The sequence below is a fragment of the Onychostoma macrolepis genome, chromosome 24 (genome assembly GCF_012432095.1).
Source record: "Onychostoma macrolepis isolate SWU-2019 chromosome 24, ASM1243209v1, whole genome shotgun sequence".
In the NCBI taxonomy this organism is placed as follows: Eukaryota; Metazoa; Chordata; class Actinopteri; order Cypriniformes; family Cyprinidae; genus Onychostoma; species Onychostoma macrolepis.
Genome location: NC_081178.1, coordinates 10,012,550 through 10,035,623, shown reverse-complemented (window position 1 = coordinate 10,035,623; position 23,074 = coordinate 10,012,550). Strand labels below are relative to the sequence as shown.

The 23,074-nt window shown below is 35.7% G+C and overlaps 2 protein-coding genes across 7 annotated transcripts; one reads left to right on the top strand and one right to left on the bottom strand.

Annotated features, from left to right (window-relative positions):
* The first annotated feature begins 1,454 nt into the window (after positions 1-1,454).
* On the top strand, positions 1,455-15,666 carry pcyt1ba (phosphate cytidylyltransferase 1B, choline a). Of its 5 annotated transcripts, none has more exons than XM_058765164.1 (12): positions 1,455-1,776; positions 1,907-1,981; positions 2,746-3,015; positions 4,782-4,892; positions 5,000-5,283; positions 7,453-7,552; positions 8,931-9,047; positions 9,140-9,291; positions 9,371-9,449; positions 9,529-9,671; positions 10,695-10,883; positions 10,984-15,666. In XM_058765164.1, the coding sequence occupies exons 5-12, from the start codon at positions 5,245-5,247 to the stop codon at positions 11,194-11,196; spliced, it is 1,032 nt and encodes a 343-aa protein (XP_058621147.1). In that variant the 5' UTR covers positions 1,455-1,776; positions 1,907-1,981; positions 2,746-3,015; positions 4,782-4,892; positions 5,000-5,244; the 3' UTR covers positions 11,197-15,666. The 5 variants fall into 5 exon arrangements, with proteins under 5 accessions (XP_058621147.1, XP_058621145.1, XP_058621148.1 ...); XM_058765162.1 differs by having other exon boundaries at positions 4,965-5,283; XM_058765165.1 differs by having other exon boundaries at positions 4,782-5,283; positions 9,556-9,671.
* pdk3a (pyruvate dehydrogenase kinase, isozyme 3a) lies at positions 12,977-22,956 on the bottom strand. 2 transcript variants are annotated; one of them, XM_058765159.1, is made up of 11 exons: positions 22,600-22,956; positions 21,133-21,274; positions 20,982-21,053; positions 20,018-20,202; positions 19,842-19,931; positions 19,614-19,697; positions 19,418-19,494; positions 19,168-19,269; positions 18,974-19,081; positions 16,170-16,283; positions 12,977-16,082 (listed from the first exon to the last, which is right to left on the bottom strand). In XM_058765159.1, exons 1-11 carry the CDS (start codon positions 22,700-22,702, stop codon positions 15,939-15,941), a joined length of 1,221 nt encoding a protein of 406 aa, XP_058621142.1. In that variant the 5' UTR covers positions 22,703-22,956; the 3' UTR covers positions 12,977-15,938. The 2 variants fall into 2 exon arrangements, with proteins under 2 accessions (XP_058621142.1, XP_058621144.1); XM_058765161.1 differs by having other exon boundaries at positions 19,620-19,697.
* Between the last annotated feature and the right edge of the window lie 118 nt (positions 22,957-23,074).

Here is a 23,074-nt window from a genome sequence, read left to right as displayed (position 1 = left end):
ACTTCACACGAGGACCTAAGCAAAAACAGTTTGCGACTGTTAATATTGCGCTCACCTCTCATTAAAATTCTCGCCGTCACTCTACCTGCAGGCGTACACAAGAACGTCATTCCTATTCTCATTTCCATAGCTGTCAGAGGCTTCACTTTCACAGGAAGCGTTCAATACCGGGTGTAATTAATGATGCCCAAAATAAAACGGTGCCATTTGGTGATCTGTTGACATTGTTAAATGCAGAATCACAGCTTTGGGTGCTGTAACAAGATTCTTCACATACCTGTAAGCTATCTATAGTAAACAATTAGATAGATGCTGTGTGGCTTTGGGGTTCTCATCAAGCAAATGGCATGTGATGCTTTGGTTGTTTCTTAATCATGATAATGCTTAACAACACAAGCCAGATGTCAGTCATAATTAATCTACATTTTCATGCGGAGCATGTGTGATCAGGCCCTTATATTCAGGGAATTGCTCTTGCTGTGACATGAGTTTTATTTCAAAGGCTCTATATTGGGCATTTTAATGAATTTATTGCAGCTAGCGGTGATCTGTAACTACATCAATTGTCCTGCGCGCATTTCCCCGCAGAACTCTGCAAACTGACACAGCCCTTGGTTTCCGTGACTTAAACTTTATCGCTCTCTAAATATATATTGCCTGAATTGCTATACATAGGTCTGACAAAACAATGGGAATCAAGGCACTCCATAGTTGACAAGCATGTCAGCATGAATTCACATCATAATGCTCTGACATCAGCTTTCTCCTGATTTTTCCTGCAATGGTCTCCCATATAACCACATTGTTAAAAAAAGAAGAAATTAAAGGAATACAGTTACAAGTTAAGCTTTATAAATGGCATATGTGGCACGTTTTTGATTACCAAACTATTTCAGCTTGTACATCAGTTTGAGGGGGGAAAAAATAGGCTATATAGGCACAGAATAGAAGTCTATGGGGTAACCGTTGTATGACTGCACCATTGACTTCCTTTAAATGCATTAATGTAAACATATTTTGGTAACACTTTACAATATAGTCCCATTAGCTGATGTTAATTAATGCATTAATATTAACTAACAGTGAACTATTTTTAATAATTTGTAATGTAAGTTAATAAAAATACAACAGTTCATTTTTAGTTCATGTTAGCTCAGGTCTAATGAACAAATAATACTAACAGATATAACTTTTGATTATCATTAACTATATAAGATTAATAAACATTTTAGAATTAGTTTTCATTGCAAGTTAATGCTAACGTAGTTAACTAATGGAACCCTTATTGTAAAGTGTTCCCCACATACCCACAAACTAGTTAATCATAGATAATGTCAACAGAGAATAAATAATAATAATAATAATAACTTGCAGACAGTAAATGAGTCATGTGTTGATTCATAGGCCGCCCATAAGTGAACCACTAATCTGATTCAAACCGCTAATGAGTCTTTTGAACGTTGAAACGAGGGGCGTTTGCAGGCATTCATCAGTGTAGGCTCCCCCAAATGTTTCCATATTTTGACACTCTTTTTGATATCGTTTTTGATATGTGGATTTAGTACAGAGTTTGTTGCTCCTTTACAAATTGCGAGGTCATTCGCGAATCGCTAGTTTTGATTCTGAAACAGCTGACAGAAAATTATTACTTTATTATCAGGGAAATGACTTTCAGATCGGTAATCTCCAATTTTAGACAAGGATTTATCAAAAATATTGCGACGCCCCTGTTCAGAGAGCCATTTGTTCGTGAATGGAACAACGATTCATCAGCTGGTGAGGAGAGACGACGGTGAAAAGCAGTGGAGGAAACACTGTGACCTGGCTGGAATAATATGCAAATACAAGTTGTGGCCACCAGCAAACTTGTTAATTGTTAATTGAACTTGAAAAATATTTTTTGCAGGTCATGAACACCACACCACGATTGACTCTGGGAGTCGGCGCAACTCACTTATTTCCATTATGTGACTCACCAGAGGTGAGTGTTATTTTATATTACAGTTATTAAAAAAGTGGTTGAAATTGCTACATTTTCGACAGCTGCTTCGCCTCTTTTTGCTGTGCCGACTAAAATATTTGCAAACAAAGCCACAGCAGAATGACCGTTGAGCGTCTCGTTCCTGAACGAATCATTGCTTCGAACGAATCGGTTTCGTGACTGGTTCAATGATTCACTTTTCGCCACCTATTGGCTGAACGAAGTAATTGGCACCGTAATTAAATGATGAATAAAAAAAATAACTTAAGACATATATGTTTATGCTTAAGAGTAAAAATGATTGTCATTTTTGAATAATATATTCTTTTAAAACTTGCATTTAGCCTGTAATATTCCTAAGATGTGTCTTGAATTAAGTTTCTCATTTAGAAAGGATGCTACGGTGCTAATTAACATTTAGATTGATTAGGAAGTGTATGAGCATGCATTTTACTTGCAGTATATTATTTTGCATGTCTAAATGAAAAATTAATTAGTTTTGTTTTTAAATGTTTGTGACCAGAATGAAATGAATGTCACTTAAGCAGATTACGTCAAACAATACTCAGGAGAATCTCAGTATTCAAGAGAGATAAAAGAATATCCTTAACCTTGAATCAGAACACTTATGTTGCATTGCAATTGCCTCAAAAATTAGATTATTTTTTTCTTTTTTTCCCAGACCCTCTCAACGCCTTGGAGGGGAGAGTCTCTTCTCTTTATAAATTATCTTCCTGTTTATTCTCTATTTGATTATGACACAGGCCGATATCCTTTTTGAGCTGGAGCACAGCTGCTTCACAAGCCGTCAGAGGAGAATCTATTAACTGCGGCCACAACGATGGAAATGTTATTCTCAGTACTGTTGCCCTCTGAGTCTCCGGGGATAGAGCAGTCAAAAGTACATACCCCGAGTCTAAGAGGAAAATGAGACTCGGTCTTCATGCTGATGAGGAGAGGAGCTCACAGGAAACACATAAGAGGATATCAAATCTCTCGCCAGCTCTCCTGGACCACACCGTTCCTCTCCGAGGGTGGGGGTTGCTCTTCAAAGCACTTCTGTTCTGTCCTGTGACTGAAATAATTACCTGTGCTGTATGAGTAGACTGAATGAAAACAACAATGGAGACATGGTTCAGGGAAAAGGAAGTCAAAGGAAAGTTTTGTGTGTGTGTGTGTGCTGAATGAAGCTGCTGTCATTCTCTTCATCTCTCTGTTTGTTATAAAACATTATCATCTAATATTAAGTTAATTTAAATCGAAATGATTTATTCTGTTAACTTTATTAGCCAAGGTTCTGATAGCAGAGGGTCAATGGATGGAAGTTGTATGGGAAAATATTAACAAATATTACAAATGCTCTTAACGTGCTTCTAAATGTATTACATCTAATTTACAACTTTTTTAAAATTCTGTAGCATCTTTTAACTTTGTTAAATAACCACTTTGTGCCATGTGCAAATGCACTAACTAAAATTGAAACAATGGCGCCACCAAGTGGATAACAACTGAACTGTTCTCAAAATGTTTTAGAAACCGAAAATAAATCCCAGTGGGGAAAAACGGAATATAATATAATTTAATAAAATATAATATAATAATAATATAATACAAACAGTTCAGAACTGTATTAGGCTTTATCAGATGACTGTTTAATGAATGAATGTTAATAAATATGTGACCCTGGACCACAAAACCAATCATAAGTAGCATGGGAAGCTATATTTGTAGCAATAGCACAACAATGCATTGTATGGGTCAAAATGATCGATTTTTCTTTTATCCCAGAAATCATTAGGATATTAAGTAAAGATCATGTTTCAGGAAGATATTTTGTAAATTCGCTACCATAATATATCAAAACTTTATTTTTAATTAGTAATATGCATTGCTAAGAACTTCATTTGGACAACTTTAAAGGCGATTCTCTCAATATTTAGATTTTTTTGCACCCTCAGATTCAAGATTTTCAAATAGTTGTATATCTGCCAAATATTGTCCTGTCCTAACAAACCATACATATATGGAAAGCTTATTTATTCAGTATATATATAAATATGATGTATAAATTGACCCTTATGAATTTTATGGTCCAGGGTCACATATTATCTTACATATAATTAGGTTATTTGAAATATTATAAAGTAATATAATAATAGTATATTGTTAATAATATATTATAAATAAATCTGAAATTAAATTAAATGTGCATATAAAACTATGAACCGCTTCTCAGTGTCAACACTGCTGCCTAAACATACAAAACCATATACAAAACCGTATATATAAATTACATTTTAAATTACACTGCGAACCAGCATATAAAATTGTGATCTTACCTAAACTGATCAAATTCAAGTAGTAAATAGTAAATGTTTTCCAAATTTCACTAAACTTACTTTATTATCATACATATATTTAGATTATTTTAAATATTATTAAGTATTAATTGGATATTGTTTGTAATATATTCTAATTATATATCAAATGAAACCTTGCAAACCTGCATATATATATGCAGTATTGTCAGCTAAGGTCCTTGTTTTATATAGCTTAAAATTTAAACACCGCTAAGCATCGTAAAGTGACGTCACCATCAATTATTTGCGGGGGCATAGTGAGTCTCAACACAAACCATAGTAAAGTTAAAAAAAATACTAAAAAGCTCTTCTTGTTTATAGAAACTGCCTTAGTTTATACCTTAATGTCATATCTAAATTTTTATGGCTAATAAATTGAGATCAGATGAGAAAAATTATTCTGTTACTATCCAAACTAAAAACTGTATTGTCTCTTTCAGCAAGCCTTTGTGATGCACCACAGTGATGAAGGAAGCTGAAGAACAATCAGAGATGCTCAGCAGCGGGTTCACAGTGATGGTGCTATAGCCTGCTCAGCCAATCACACTCTGGTATGTAAATGAGACAGGAGAGCATGTCTGCTGATTGGTCCTCCCCAGACTTGCCATTGCCCTCATCAACAGGCTCTCTTCCTTGTTGTTGTTGTGCCATCACTGAGGTCCTGTGTGTGGGGGCACAGGGAGGAGCCGAGCGCTTCTTTCTATATGCGGCTTCACAGCGAGGGGAGTCGAGGAGGAAGAGGCTGAGAGGAAGAGAAGAGCGAGTGGGCGGGATCTAGACCCAGGCTGGAGTAGAGCATCCCTGACCGCGGCTCGGCTAACGGCTAGAGAAGCGTCTCCAGACTGATGCTGAGTCAGGTACAGGTGGAGTCACATCCTGCTTGGCTTGGACCCTCCAGAAATAATGGAGGAGCTGGAACATACCTGTCCACTGCCACGAACGGTGAGATATATGTGTTTTGTTGTCGTCGAGGGCATCTGTGAACCGTTGAGGATCACTTTCTCTTTGTTTTCAGTTTTTGTCTTTTTGTGCCGCTGTCTGAGTAATGTTGAGCTTGTGAAACTGCAGTTAAAGTGAGCTGTTTTGTACTGACTGTACATGTTGTTCATAATGCTGCTTTTAATCCTCTGCATCTACCAGATGTTGTTTTTAAGTGCGAGAGCCAGCGCTTTGGTGGGATGGTGCTGAGCTAATGTTACAGGCACCATCCCGATTGCATTTATCAGCAGGTTGCCCTTCTGTGGTGTTGCTCCTCCTTCTCACCTTGTACAGAATTCTGGGAAAGGTCTCCAGCATCCTTTGAAACACTGTCTCCGTTGCTATGGGAATGAATCATGCATTGCTCCGTGGAGATTTTTCCTCCAATGAGATATCAGACACCTACATGCATTGGATATGTAAATGCATATGTGCCAGCTGGGTCTGTTGTGAAGATGCTCTCGCTGGGCATTTCCTGAACTGACAGATGGTCACTATTGTCCACTGGAAGGTTTACCCAGAAATAATTTTTTTATATTTCTGTAATGTGTTTGGCCCTGAATGCATTTAAACAGCATCTGTTGCCTCCGCCCACATGTTTACTAAAACAGAAGAGTACATGTCACATTAGGAAGATGCCATAAGGGTGATTTAAGTAACTGTAAGCTTTTAAAGGGGCAGTTCCCCCAAAAATCTAAATTCTGTCATCATTTAGTCATTCTCATGTTGTTCCAAACTGTATGAGTTTCTTTCTTCTGTTGAACATAAACAAAGATATTTTGAAGAATGTTGATAATTAAACAGTTTCTGGTTTTTTTTCATATTATAGCTACCATCAACTGTTGGTTAACATTCTTCAAAATATCTTCTTTTATGTTAAGGAAGTTAATCATACAGGTTTGGATCAACGTTAGTAAATGATGACCAAATTTTCATTTTGAACACAATAAAAGCACAAATTCATTGGTCTGATATTATTAGGTCAGTAAAAGCAAGTCCTTTTTTTTATTATGCAAGTAAAGAATGTGACAATGTTTACATGTGCCAAATATAGAATCACATGGACAAACAAACAAAAAAAAAAGTAAAAGCAAGTCCTAACGTATTATCAACGTGAATGTTAAAATCTCCGACAATTAGCGCTTTATCAACATTAATGATATTGTGTTACCTTTTTAATTTTTGTTGTTTAATGAATTATTTTACTCTTTAAATGAAGCAAAAACCCTTTAGATATAATATAAAATCTTATTATTTGAAGTGGACAATATTAAGCAAAAACCCATTAAAGGTAATATATTATAATATAATATGAAACTTGTGGTAAAAGTAAAGTAAAGTAAAAGTGGTAAAAGATTTTATTCTATATAATGTTGTTGTTAAATAAGAATATTTTATAGTTTTAAAGTTTTGCTGTCAGGAACAATAAAATCACATTTCAATGGTTTGATATTTTTGTATGTTAGATATTTTCGTACCTTTTCCATTTTTGTTATTTCATGAATTTAGCATATATTATTTATGCACATATACTAGCTATTATATAATAATATAAAACATACTTGACAGTGTTTTTAAAAAGATAATATGTATATATTTGTTAACAAACCCTCATTCTCGCCCATATAGGATGTGAGTATAGTGTCTTTCTGCACTTCTAGACTGAAAAATGCACAAAAAATTAAATATCCCTGCTACCATTCCATACACTGAAATGCTAATTCAGAACCATGTGTTGTCACAGTGTCTGTAGGCCTATTGTTCTCTGTTTGTTATAAGCCACAAAGAGGTTTCAATAGATTGAAATACCCATGTTATGTATGTCTGTCTATCTCCCACTTTGTGCTGCTGTGGACGAATGATTTGTCTTAAGTCAGTGACATTAGAGAACCCTCTACTGGACAAATCAATATCCGCTGTAAAGAGGCTGTTACACAGATTGTCTTGAAATCAATACGTCAGATAATAACCTCTATTCGTACAAAAAGGAAAACATTTTTGAGAAGGGTAAATAGGATATCATGTCAGCTGGATCTAGGCTTGTTTAAACAGTATTTTATTTGGGATGCTGCAATGTCTCTTTATTTCTCATCATTTCTCTCAAATCAATGCATTCTTCAATCCTCTCTGCAGACTCTTATAGAGCCAGCCATATTTACCCCGGAGACTAGTTGTGAGTGTCGGGCTCCACACGAGAAGCTAACGGTAGAGCAAGCTCGACTCGGAACGCCTGGTCAGTCTCCTTTCCCTGTTCAGTTTTCATAAAACGGAACACCAAGTTAAAATATTACTTTTGTAAAAAGGTCATTCCTGTTAGGCTATAACCTAAAAAAATTGAATATGCTCGTTTCATAAAGTACAAGACACTCAAGACAGAAATATGCACTCAAGCTCTTAAACATGAGCATTTTTTTTCCCCCATTATATCTTCATTACTTATATAATCACAATAAAATAAACACACACACAACCATTCAAACGTTTGGGGGCTAGTAAGACTTTTTTTTTTTTTTTTTAAGAAATTAATACAATATTTTGCCCAATATATTAATACATACAATACATGATGAGGACCTGATTGTACTGTATAATTATTGGCACAATCCAAAGACAAGCAAAACTTTAAAATCCAGTAGTTGATTTACTAAAAAGTGACAAAAACACATTATAAACTGACTGTGTAAGTGTATGTGTGTAAACTTTTAAACATTTTTAAGTTCTTTTCTGGTAAAGAACAAGTTTATTTTTATCTTTTGGACCCATTTCACAAATCATCATTAAACACTGATGAGTTAAGCTACTTAAACCGATCCCATATCAGTGTCAGAGGAAAACGCAGTGCTTGTAGGATAGTCCACTGCTGGGACCGGACCCAGCAAGACTAGATTCAGGGATTCCCTGTTCATTCTGTGACCCAGTTTCTCACAGTCACTGCTCACATAGCTCTCGCATACCAGACTTCTGCTGGCCAATGATTACTGAGCTCTGGAGAAGAGACAAAAGGAGAAAGGTTGAGTGAGGTAAAACTATGAGGGAAAAAGGGAACAGTGAAAAATAATGGTGTTGCCAACTTTATTCATATGTTTTAGCCAGAATTTTGACTTTACATTTTTAATATTTAAGAAAAAAAGTCTCTTATGCTCACCAAGGCTGCATTTATTCAATAACAAATACAGTAAAAATAGTAATATTGTGAAATAGAATTACAATTCTAAACAAATGTTTTCTATTTTAATATATTTGAAAACATAATTTATTCCTGTGATGGCACAGCTGAATTTTCAGCAGTCTTCAGTGTCACGTGATCCTTCAGAAATCATGCTCAAGAATCATTTATTATTATCAATTTTGACAGTTGTGTTACTTAATATTTTTGTGAAAACTTAAAGAACAGCATTTATTTGAAATAGAATCTTTTGTAACATTCTAAATAACCTTTGATCAGTTTACCGAGCAAGTGTCCTTGCTGTAAAAAAGCATTAATTTCTTTAAAAAAAAAAAAAAACAATTTTACTGACCCCAAACTTTTCAAAAGTATAAAGTGACCTAGTTTTTTGTGTTTTTGTTTCTGTAAATGATTTCTAAAAGTATCATTAATTTTCCATTCTCAGTGGACAGGCCGGTGCGAATCTATGCAGATGGCATCTTCGATCTTTTTCATTCTGGTCATGCTCGCGCCCTGATGCAGGCTAAGAATCTGTTCCCTAACGCCTACCTTATAGTTGGAGGTATATACACGTTTAATTTACTGATTACTGATTTGCAATATACTTGTAGATGCTGAATTCTAACTGATGAAAATATGTACGTGTGTGTTAAGTATGCAGTGATGAACTCACTCACAAGTACAAGGGCTTCACTGTAATGACAGAAGAAGAGCGGTACGAGGCATTGAGACACTGCCGCTACGTTGATGAGGTTTTACGCGATGCACCCTGGACTCTGACCCAGAAGTTTTTAGAAAAACACAAGGTCAGTTATTTGGTCACATCCTAGCACCGCACCGTTCCCATAATTCCCTGCAGTTAACCCAGTGGTTTGTATTCTCTAGATCGACTTTGTGGCGCATGACGACATCCCATACTCCTCTGCTGGATCTGAGGACGTGTACAAGCATATTAAGGAGGCAGGTAAAGAAAAGCGGCTTTCGCTTAAGAGCATGTGTGTGTTTGTGTTTCAGACCAGATCTAACATGTGTGAGTGTCTCAGGTATGTTTGTGCCCACTAAAAGGACAGAAGGGATCTCAACATCTGACCTGATCACCCGGATAGTGAGAGACTATGACGTGTACGCTAGACGCAACTTGCAGAGGGGCTACACCGCTAAAGAACTGAACGTCAGTTATATTAATGTAAGTAAATGAAGGATCTAAGGATTCTCAAATGTAAACTCTTGTGTGTTTTGCTTCAATTTTGCTGACTAGTTGTTCTGTTACCAGACAAACAAATATTTTCTGACATGATCTGGCATGCGGGGCTGGATATTTCTGGCATGGAGGCATGATCTAACATTAATGTACTTTTTATAAATAAAATTAATTGTTCACCTAAAGGGTTATTATCACTAAAACTAGAACTAGAACAATAAAAAAAATGTATTAGTTGAAGTAAAATAAACATTAACTGAAATAACATCAAATATAAAAACTTATTTTTAACTTTTTTTTTTAGCTAGTTGTGAGTTGTGATTTCTCATTTTTCATTTAGTTTAAGTTAAATTACTGAAATTAAAATGTAATGAATATAGACATTTAAAAAGAAAAAAACTAATAAAAATTACTTACTATGAATTACTATAACTAAAATTAAAATATAGATATTTAAAAAATATTAAAACATATTAAACATATTTAAAAAACGTATAAAAATGTCAAAAACACACAAAAACATTAAACCTAAAAAATCTCATTCAAAACATTAACAAAAATAATAAGAAAATAAATTATACTAAAATAACACTTGCCTCTGCAATAAATTGATAAAACATATTGTCCTTAACAATATTCAGAATTTTTAAATTTTATTATACATATAATTTATAATAAATATTTTTATTTTGTATTTATTTATTTTTAATTACATTTTAATTCAGAAATAAAACATGCTCATCATAGAAGTGATGTATTTAAGTCAGTGTATGTACAAGCTTTATTTTAAATGTAGTTTCGAAAAAATAATAGATTAAAAAACACAGACCAAAAACATAAATGTTGCATAATTTGACCTGTAAATAAAATCACATTAATTCTTTTTATTTTATTTTTTTCATTAAAACTATCCTGATTTACTTTGAAGAATGTCAAACATAAAATAAAATGTGTTTTGAATAACATTTAACACTGACATTAAAAAATGAACGAACTCTTTTTGGACAGGAAAAGAAGTACCGTTTGCAGAATCAGGTGGACAGGATGAAAGAGAAGGTGCGGACGGTAGAGGAGAAGTCCAAGCATTTTGTGTATAGAGTGGAAGAGAAGAGCCATGATCTTATCCAGAAGTGGGAGGAGAAATCACGAGAGTTCATTGGGAACTTCCTGGAGCTCTTTGGTCCGGATGGGACATGGGTAAGCAAGTATATAAGGTAGAGTATATGTATACAAAAGAAAAACATGTAGTCTGTGAAAAATCGACAAATTTTTGAATATGCCCTTTTCATTTTCCCAGAAGCAAATGTTTCAGGAACGTAGTGGACGTATGATCCAGGCGTTGTCTCCACGCGGCTCACCCAGCAGCAGCCCACCAAGGGAATTTTCCCCATCCCGCTCTCCGTCACCTCCATCCCGCTGGGCCATGCCCCGAACCTCACCGCCCTCATCCCCGAAGGGCGCCTCGGCCTCCATCAGCAGCATGAGCGAAGGCGACGAGGACGAGAAATGAGGAATAAACCATCACACAGATAATAGACTGCACTTTACCCACAAACACACACATTAGCAGCGATGACAGGTCAACTACCCTCATGGGAAAATTTAAAGTACTGTACACAGCACAGGGTTGTTGAAGTCCTGTTTAGTTATGCTGGTATTACAGCAAATATTTGAAAGCCATCGCAGCCCTGAACAGATCCTGAGAGGAGGGGGTATTCACTGAATCAAATGCGGCCACTGTTAGTGACTTTTCTTTGCACATACTATTTGTTGTTTTAGCACCCAAATCAATAAAAAAAAAAGAACATCAACAGGAATGAGCAATATCGGTATTATAATGGTTATTGGCCGATATATTTAAGTGTTCACGCTTGGTTTCCTGTATACATTTACATTTAGAATACTTTTGTCATCATCTTTAAACCCACTTTTAATTTAATAACAATGTTTTTTTACCAAATTCTAAAATATTCATAATGTACATTATAATTTTGTGATTATTTTTAATACTTAATTTTAATATCTGACATTTATCAGTTATCGGCCGTAACAAGAAAAAAATATTGTCTTATTTTAATATTGGTGCAACCCCACAAAAGTGGCCAATAAAAAGTGTGGTTAGTGAAATAGACAATTAATTTTTTGCACTGATATATTGTGGACAAAAGTGGTGCAACTTTAGTGAATTCGCCCTGAAGTTTTAAGAGGATGAGGACTGATTCTGAAGTCTATTGCTCAGGTCTGACTGGAACATTGGGACTGTCCTACTGTAACATACTGTATGTACATCAATCCCTGTTTATTGTTCTCAAAAAAATGATGTCTGATCCACCTCATGAATGTGTATCAGCGCACACGAGGAGGCTGCTAGCATTCACTGAGCTGTCTGTGCATGAATGTGTTTAGTTCTCATTAATAGTCATTATTCTGTGTGTTACTGCAACCTTAACCTCAAAATAGAGCAATTTCTTTGCAAATATATGACACAATCAAGAAATGTCAAATCAAATGTCTTGAGAATAATACATCCAAAAGGTCTAGTGGCTTTTAGATAAATGGTAATAAAATGAACTCAGACTAAAAATTAAGCAAATTAGGGGATATCACATTTAAAGAGTAGTTCACCCAAAAATAAAAATAAAAACATTGCTGAAAATTCACTCACCCTCAGGCCATTCAGGATGTAGGTGAACTTGCTTCCTCAGATTTTAAGAAATTTAGCATTACATTACTTGCTCACCAATGAATGCTCTGCAGTGAATGGGTGCCGTCAGAATGAGAGTTCGGACAGCTGATAAACATGTAGCTTTTTGCTTCACAAGGCATTAATTGATGGACTGGAGTCGTGTGGATTATTATGATGTTTTTTATCAGCTGTTTGGACTCTCATTCTGACGGCACCCATTCACTGCAGAGGATCCATTGGTGAGCAAGTGATGTAATGCTAAATTTCTCCAAATCTTTTGCAATAAAGAAACAAACTCATCTACATCTATGATGGTCTGCAGGTCAGAAAATGTTCAGCAAAGTTTCATTTTGGGGTGAACTATTCTTTGCTGCTCAATCCACCAGCCCTACATCATGTAATGTCCTCCTGTCTTGTCTAGGTATGTCAGTAAATGTATGCCAGAGCCACTTCAGTTTACATAATCTGCACTCTTGTAAAAATGGTCTTTTTGTTTGTATATTGTTTTCTTTTACATTAAAACTTGCTTAAAATGTAAATAATAAACTGAGAAACAGAACAATTGTCAGCTCCAAGATTCATTACAAATTCATGAACACATTGATGGTAGTACTGGAAGATCTCTTTATTGTTCTTCTTTTATAGGTACTTCTGATGGAATGTCTAGATCAATATTGTCATTGTGATGATTTGTGTGTCATCAGCCTTTATCTATAAGCAGTGGTGTTTAACTTATCATAACAAAAAGAAAAAAAGTCCAAAACACTAATAGTCTCACAAAAATGCCCATTTTGCAGAAACAAGATGGTTGCATGACAACACTAAAATATCAGGTAAGAGTTTTCACTGTAGGTAAACAGATTCTCCTAATGTGTTGAACATTAACACACCGTATGCATGCAAAAACGAGAGTATACTGGCAAAATCAACGATTATTTGAGCTTGATGACGACACACAAGTCCATGAAGGCTTGTTTTCACAGGAAAATGCTTGCATACTTCAGTCTGCTCTTTTGAACGCTTGGAGTTCAAGGCATCAAAGTGCATTCTTCATTGACTTAATTGAACATAAAAACTAACAAACCATATAACAAATATTTTTAAATAAATACTGAAATCTACACTTCAATAACATGAGAAACCGTAAGGTACTATATGTCGTCAAAAATGTTACCTTGAGGTCTCACAAGACCCCCAAACACAATACAAACCAGCATTAAGACAGATGTAGATGGTTTTGAATGGTTTCTATGGAAAGATTCTAACATGTGGAACAGTAACAGCTGATAAATATACAATCAGTCTGTATAAAAAAAACAGCATGTCTGCAGAGTTTATATGGATGAACCTCACGAACATAAAAATGTATAAGATCATATTTTAGCATCTCAAACCAAATTTTTGTTTTTATTTTACATAAAAAAATTAAACCTATTTTTGCACCATTAAGATTTTTTTAAACTGACATTACGAGAATTAAATACATTTTATTCCTCAATTTTTAGTACTGTGAAAAATCGTTCTAAATATTGTTCTTCTTATACAGAATAAAAAAACAAAACAAATATTATATATATATTGTATGTATATAAGACATGTTCTTGACAGGTTTCATGAGATTCACCCTGGAGTGTTGCAGTAAAAACACTTAACAAATGTTCATTTTATGGAATTTCAAAAAGCAAAAATTCAAATAATATACTTGTGCGCACAAATCACTGAGTGATAAATGACATGGTGTTTTTTTGTTTTAAATAGGACACAGACAAACTACGGTAACTAGCCTGGGCAAAGTTAAGCATCGCTCCTTTAAACCAGACGAGCTGTCCAGTATTTCATCTAACAACCCCTCTTCTTAGAATCATTCCACTCAGACAGTCCCAAACCGTATCTGTGTTAGGAATTATTTTAAGAAGAGGTCCTCTGGAAAATATTAACTCCATCAAAAGGAATGTCTGAGAAGTAGTGGTATAATAATAATACAAATAAATATTAAGCTAAAACTCAAAAGTCAGCCAAGTTGCTCCTATGAGTTTATATCTATCAAACTATGCATTTTCTCTCGATCAAATGTTGCTGAAATCTAAACATCTAAACTTTCTGTTTCAACAAATTCTGCAAGCAAATATCTTTCTATCAACTCTGTCACCATGCAGGGGCTATAATGTTAGAAAAGCAGTATCTACTTTTTAAGATGAAAAAAAAGAAAGAAAGAATAATTAATGACTATAGCATTAATGCTACAATAGGCTATAGTTGTGCATTCTTCTTCAAAGTTTACCACCGTCTCTCTTCATTTACATTAGCAGGAAGTTCAGTATAAGTGGATGTAGGTAATGTACTGCTGCTACTCACACTGAGCCCAGCTCAGAATCAGCACAGCCCTACACAAATGCACAACTTGAGGGAAACTTAAAATAAATGGGGGTCAAAATAAATAAATAAATATTTGAAACTACATTTGTTTAAAAGTGTATTCGATCTGTTTAAAAGTGCATTCCACCATGCTTGGAAATATTAGTTTATCAGTATGCTCCTCTGCTCCCAAAAAACATTTGGGTGCACCTATCTGCTCACATTTCACCCAAAACATTAAAAGAAAAATAAGAACAATTTTGCATTAGGAAAATTATTTTAGGACCACTGAAATTGTTTGCATTATGACATTTTCATGAGAATCCCCCCTCAAATTCTCATTACTGTAATGCAGTAATGAAAATAATCTTGTCTGGACAGTTTTTTCCCAATTAAAATCAGTATAAATTAAACTCACAAATATGTAAATACCTTAAATAAAATATTAAATATTAATATTTATGATATATATTATTGTGTGTATATAAACCATTTTAATAATGCAATAAAATAATTAAAATGATTTTATAATTCAAAATAATACATATTACTATTATATACGTTATATAACTTAAATTACTTTAATAATTTGTTATATTATAAATGTAACTACAAAGTTTCATTTTCTTTATGCAAAATATAATTTCATATTTTTCTTTTGAGTTCAGGGTGAAAAATAACCTTGACATGTTCTTGAGACCAAATTATTTTCATTTCTTCACAGCCTTTTTCAAATTATTTCTCCATTAGTCCACTGCCAAGAAAAGAGTCGTCGTAGCCACAGAAACTGTGGATAAACCCTCTCTCTAGTGCTTGTGAATCTCAGTAAAAGAAGTGCTCTTTGTTTTGACCTTCTCAAACTCCAGGCGTCCTTCTCTGGCTGTTTTCGAAAATGAAACAGGGAGGCTACTGTGTGGCACAATTAAAAAAAGAAACAAAGTATCTGACACCCCGGCCACAAATGTTCACTCTTTCCACTCTTACCGCCCTGGAAGACACTAAAAGGAGGTTCTGTATCTTACGTCTGTAGCTGCACAAAGGAGGAAGGAGCAGAGACTTAAAGACACTTACATCATCAGCTCTTCTGCTCTGGAAATGCTAACAAGTATAGAACACTCAGCATCAATGTGATGTTGCCATGGCAACTGAAGCTAGACTAAAGACGGTAGGTCTATAATGGGTGCAGTGGGACACGAACGGAGCGAGTGCGATTATCTTTTGGCCTTGTATTTTGAGGCATCTCGGGGCTCTTTGCTCGGGTTGCTCCAGTCATCCGCTCCTGGGCCTCCTTGATAGTGTCGCCAAGCAGATTTGTTGAAGACGGGCAGACGCTCAAATGATTCGCTGGAGAGAGCCTGGTCAGAGAAGATGACAGGGTAGATGTCACTCAAAACCCATCGGTCGAACATTGAAATAAAGTGCAAATTGAAAGCTGCTTTTACCTTCAGGTAGATGACAGCATCAGTCCCTATGCCTTCCATCGAGTAAAGTTTCAGGTCCCCTTGAAAGTAGCGGGCGTACAGTCTGGATATCGGCAAACCATGTCCAAATCCAGCCTAGAGACAAGTGCAGATCAGAGGACAATGCTACATTTAGAACTGTTGTTCAAGGTTAAAGTTGCTTGGTTTCCCTAAAATTGTGTCATTCTTTATTCACTCTCATGTTCTTCCAAACTGTTATGACTTTACTTTTTCCAGTGAACACAAAATGAGAAGTTTGGGAAAAAAGGACAAAAAAGCACCATGAAATTAGCATAAATAAATACATACTTTACAGTGTTGTTCTAAACATTGTTATTTTAGTTTTATTTATATACTATTATATTATTATATTTTTAATTTGTTTTTATTTTTATATATTTTTTCCATTTTATTTTTATTTTATTTGCCCGTTTCTGCCACGGAGTAAAAAATAAAAAAGATAAGACTTATCTCGCAATTCTGAATTTTTCTCTGAATCGCATAATACAATCTTGCAATTCTTAATTTTTTCTCAGAATTGAGAGATATAAACTCGCAACTGCTACTTGTAAAGTCAGAATTGCGTGATATAAGCTGAGATAACTCTCAATTATGACGTTTTTCTCAGAATTGCATGACATAAACTTGCAATTGCATGTTCTAAAGTCAGAATTGCAAGATATAAACTCGCAATTCTGAGAAAAAAGTGACAACTGCGAGAAACAATTTAGAGAAAAAAAAATTATAATAAAAAAATAAAAAGAGTCTTTATTAAGTGACTTTATTTCTCAGAATTGCGAGTTTAAATCACGCAATACTGATTTTATAACTTGCAACTGCACAATTCTGACTTCATTTCTCAGAATTGCGTGTTTATATCTCACTAATTGTTGGAATTGCGAGTTTATATCTCAGAATTGTGCGATAAAAAGTGGCAATTACTTTTTTTATTCGGAAATGGGCTTCAGAGGATTTTTAATAGCTTTTTAGTTTTAGGCAAGTTTTGGCAAAAAAATTTAAAATAATAACAGTGGGGAAAAAAATTATTTGATCCCCTGCTGATTTTGTACGTTTGCCCACTGACAAAGAAATGATCAGTCTATAATTTTAATGGTAGATTTATTAACAGTGAGAGACAGAATAACAACAAAAAAATCCAGAAAAACGCATTTCAAAAAAGTTATAAATTGATTTGCATTTTAATGAGTCAAATAAGTATTTGAGCCCTTCGCAAAACATGACTTAGTACTTGGTGGTAAAACCCTTGTTGGCAATCACAGAGGTCAGACGGTTCTTGTAGTTGGCCACCAGGTTTGCACACATCTCAGGAGGGATTTTGTCCCACTCCTCTTTGCAGATCCTCTCCAAGTCATTAAGGTTTCGAGGCTGACGTTTGGCAACTCGAACCTTCAGCTCCCTCCACAGGTTTTCTATGGGATTAAGGTCTGGAGACTGGCTAGACCACTCCAGGAACTTAATGTGATTCTTCTTGAGCCACTCCTTTGTTGCCTTGGCCGTGTGTTTTGGGTCATTGTCATGCTGGAATACCAGTCCACGACCCATTTTCAATGCCCTGGCCCTGACGGTACCTGGCACCGTCCATCATCCCTTTGATGCGGTGCAGTTGTCCTGTCCCCTTAGCAGAAAAGCACCCCCAAAGCATAATGTTTCCACCTCCCTGTTTGATGGTGGGGATGGTGTTCTTGGGGTCATAGGCAGCATTCCTCCTCCTCCAAACACGGCGAGTTGAGTTGATGCCAAAGAGCTCGATTTTGGTCTCATCTGACCACAACACTTTCACCCAGTTCATGTACATGTGCTTTCTTGAGCACGGGGACCTTGTGGGCGCTGCAGGATTTCAGTCCTTCACGGCGTAATGCGTTACCAATTGTTTTCTTGGTGACTATGGTCCCAGCTGCCTTGAAATCATTGACAAGATCCTCCTGTGTAGTTCTGGGCTGATTCCTCACCGTTCTCATGATCATTGAAACTCCACCGAGAGAGACTGACAGTTATTTTGTGTTTCTTCCATTTGCGAATAATTTGCTTGGTGATGGTCTTGTAGCCCATTCCAGCCTTGTGTAGGTCTACAATCTTGACCCTGACATCCTTGGACAGCTCTTTGGTCTTGGCCATGGATTGATTGCTTCTGTGGACAGGTTGTCTTTTACACAGGTAACACACTGAGATTAGGAGCACCCTCTTAAAGGGAGTGCTCCTAATCTCAGTTGGTGAGCACCTGGGAGCCAGAAATCTTGCTGATTGATAGGGGATCAAATACTTATTTGACTCATTAAAATGCAAATCAATTTATAACTTTTTTTTGTTGTTATTCTGTCTCTCACTGTTCAAATAAACCTACCATTAAAATTATAGACTGATCATTTCTTTGTCAGTGGGCAAACGTACAAAATCAGCAGGGGATCATATAATTTTTTTCCCACTGTAAATAAATTTTTTTGTATAATAATAACCTCAACATATTGTTGACATGTTCCATGAAATTTAACCAAATTAACCAAGTTTAACCAAATTATTGTAGTATAACAGAAAATACCTTAAATTTGGGATTGTTTGGCTTTAGAAGACTGTAAAATCATTTTCAACGTTTTTTTTTGTGTCCTTTTTTGGAAAGCACAAGAGCAGTCTTAACATTCTGCTAAACATCTCTTTTCGTGCTGCACAGTCTTATAAAAAGTCATACTCTTGGTTTGTAGCCACATGAGGGTGACTAAGTGACAGGATGTTTTTCTTATTTTACGAATATTGTAGCCACACTTCTTTACCAATGGCACTCGTTTCGAGTCCAGACTGGGTGTTGGTGCAGTTGAGTAGGTGTAGTTGAACAGCCTGTCAATCTTGCGTAAAGCCACACCCCCTCCCCTGTCACTGATCTATGATGAAAAACACAAGAAGGTTAGGATCAAGGCATGCCACGTGTACATGTTTGCAAAGAAAAATGATTTGCAAGCAAAATGACCTTCACAGAGAGATCTTCCTTTCCCAGGGTCACTTTTGCTTTTATAAGAGGGAGACCCTCCTTACTACCCTCATGGAGCTCATTGGTGGCCCTCATTGCGTTCTGAAAACACAAACACAAGCTGTTACAACTACATCAGGGCCTTGGGAAAAACACAAAGTTAAGGGCTGCTAAATATTGAATCGCGTAACACATGCTGGTACTTTGAAATATCATATTCAATATGCATCTGCAAGTTTTAGAAACATACCTTAAACAATTCAAACAGCATGTGGAACAAGTGTGAGGGAACGTACACAGCCTGGATGGGTTTTTGAGGAGCCTTTGCTACATAAAAAAGTAACATATTCATACTATTTTGGATCTCCAGAAGTTCTACATGAATTAAGACATGAGGCAACTCTGAAACAAATATTATAAATTGAGCTTTGTGAAAGAATACGGACATGTACCATTGAATTCCTCTATCTTGAGTTCAGGGGCAGCTGAATAATATTGCTCACACACCATCTTGGCGGTCTCGTATGCATCTGAAAACAACATCACGCTGAATCAGTGGAGCACAAAATCCAAACAAAAGATAAGGATGGTTTTCCTACACTACCATTCAAAAGACCCCAAACTTCTCAATGGTAGTGTATGCGACAGAACAAAAATAAAAAGTCTGAACCTACCAGTCACCACCTCAGCAACATTGCAGCTGGGATCAATACTGCCAATGTGTTTTGGATGGGCTGGGTTGATGTCATTGCCAAAAAGGAGAGCTGTAATACAGAGAAAAGCAATTACAGTAAAACTCTATGAAAAGCTACGGTCTAGTAAGTGGTGTCTTTTTTTTAGCGTGACGTACTGTGCTGGTTGATGAGCATACGAAAAGAGATTCGGTTGGTGTAGAAGCGGTCCAAAAAGTACTGGATGTTGGAGCTGACGAACGGATCGAAACCAAACTTCTCTTTATATTCAATTACACCCTGGGCCATAGTCGGGACCACATCATTGTGTCTATTCCTGATTTCAATAAGAGTCTCCAGAAAGCTAGAAAAACATTGACGAGGAAAAAAAAAAAAAAGTTTATTAAACAAATACGATTTGTAGATCTTAAGAAGATAAATATAAACAACAGGTTTTTAAATAAATATTGAAACAATATTGACAATAATTAAATTCTATCTGAGATTGTTACGCTGATAATTTTTTTCATATAATGGTCAATATCAAATTTCTATATTATTTTGTCAAAATAAATGAAAAATAAAACACTTAAAACTTCATTACATTTTGGAATGCTAAAACTGAATTTAGAAAACGCAACATTAGAATTTACAGTATGAAAAATGGATATTTACTGAGATTTGCTAAAGATTACATTTATCAGTGTTATTAAATTATTAATTTTAAATTAGAATGAACAATAAAATATCCAATACTGGCTAATAAACATATCTAACACTGACCTCGTCATTATATTGTTTAGCTAAAGCAAACTGTAAGTAAACGCAAAACTTTGCTCCATTTTTTTGTCTTTCAGGCCACTTATAGTATTTTGTATAAATAATAAAGGCCATTGTACGTAGTAATTGCATGAGAGTAGGATTCTTCATTCTTCCTTTGTTTTTGCTGACCCAGCATGCATATTTGTTCTTTTCCACTGTCAGGGCAGCTTTCAGTCACTATCTGATTCCTCTGTTCTCAACTCTGGCCCGAATTCACCTCGCCTGAAAATATAATAGCATGTCGTGCAACTGCCTGCAGAACAAGACCATCTAGATGGTTCACAAAAAGCAAAAAAACATCATAAAAAGAGTCCTACTCACTCATTCAGGGCATGTGGGTCTTCTGGTTTCCTGTTCTCGAACTCTAGAAGTTCAAAAAAACTTTGCATGTACCTGTGAAGAGATTTGGCACGGCTCAGGCTTCAGTGAACGTTCATCTGACATCCTCCATTTTAAACTAATTTTTACTAACCATTTCTGCACCAGTTTGACTGAAGGTTGACTGAGGAGCTTGTCAGGCAGCAGATTGACCTCTCTCATAGTGTTAGCCAGACGCACCGGCAGCTCCTTCCGCAGGAACATGTAAGACGTCTTCTCGCACGCATTATCCCTACCTGAAAATCCAGCATCCAGAAACATAAACAACTGGGAAAACGCGAAGGACTGTTAGTGTTTACAGATGGGAAAGTGCAGAAAAATGCTTTATCGTCCATACCTGAAACCTGAGACACCTGCAAAGCACTGAACAACGGCCGAACACAAAACAAAAAAACTCATTTAAACTATTATATTCTACATAGCCAATCTAAACTGCTTGTAATGTAAACTACTGCATATTATCGGGCTACCTCTAATCTGGTAAATGCTAGACTATAAGCTATGAAAATAGTAATACATTATAAACATTAACATCATGACTTTATGAAAAGCTGCTTTGAAACTCTTGTGATACAAATAAAATTGACTTAAATTATGTGGCAAAAATTCACTTTAGGCCTAGAGAGCGCACCAATGTTTTCAGCTGAAACATCACAAGCAGGATTAACTATCGCTATAATTTATTTAAGATTGTAACTAATATCATAATTAGCCTTGTTGCATAAGCCTTTCTTCTGACTCATGTCATTATAACAGTCCTTTCTGTGCTATTAGTGTTTTTGTTCAATGGACCATTCCCAAAAATTAAAATTAATGAAACCTTTATTGCTCCACAGTGATATGGTTTAGGACCACGGGTGATTTAATGGCAGAAATGCTCATTTTAGGGTAAACTATCCATTTAAAAAACAATTTATTGTTACTAGCTGTAGTGTTTGAGGTCACCTAGGTGTAGTCTACATAGTGTTCATATCACATACTTCATATTGTATTTACATAAAGAGCCTCTCCCTCTCATTAAAGTACTTAGAGGGAGTACAGTTAGATTAATGGACAGTTATTTATATTCATATTATTATAGTTACATTTACTAGTATTATAATACGAGATGTTTCATATGCAAACGAGTATATGACATGAAGTAACACGATAAATGACCATAAATATTTGAAGGACATACAGTGGGCAACATATTTATAGACATATATGCCATCAATGATTCTAATGTGCATAATGATTCATAAAACATCTTTAAAAGCTAACTTTGGAAATCATTAGGTGGCATATCTCGCATAGTCATAAAAATAACCAACTTCCTCAAAAATACAGGACACGTCGTGTGAATGTTTTCTTTCCCAAATAAGCAAAGTTCTTGTTTACCAGATTTTTCGCATTTACGATAAACAGATCTAAACAATGAACATGCACTAAAATAATGAGGAGTTATAAAACACACTTATTTTATGAGACAATCAACACAAGTTAATCATGCTGCATCAAAAGTAACAAGTGTCGCTGTCAGTGACTGTCAGTCTTCACTGACGGATGCGCTCGCACTTACCGAATTCCAGAAACTGTTTTATTGACAGGGGCGATGGAGAAAACCTTGAATAATATTCTATCTTTGGTAAATGGTCCTTCAGAAGAAATGCGTACAGTCTCATTGTGGGGGGAAATGTGAACCGACTGAGGCCAGGCTTTAAAAAAAATCCTTATACTGAGATCATGGCAGGGATCGTCCAAAGAGTCGAGCTCACCGCAACATCCGTATCCGAAAATTCACCTTCGTTTCATATTATTTTCACATATATTTTATAACAGAACACTGCATTATCCGTGCGTACCTTGTGTTTTCCCGCACAGCCACTGTTGCGCTAAACAGCACGTACACAAGAGCGAACACACAACCGACCTTGATTTAAACAGCGAGCGCTGTGATTGGCTGAGAAGAACACGGGAAAAGCCAGTGCTTTGTAATTGGTCCATCCAGTTACCTGAATGAAACGCCTCTGTGGGATGTTAGGTTGCAGAACAGC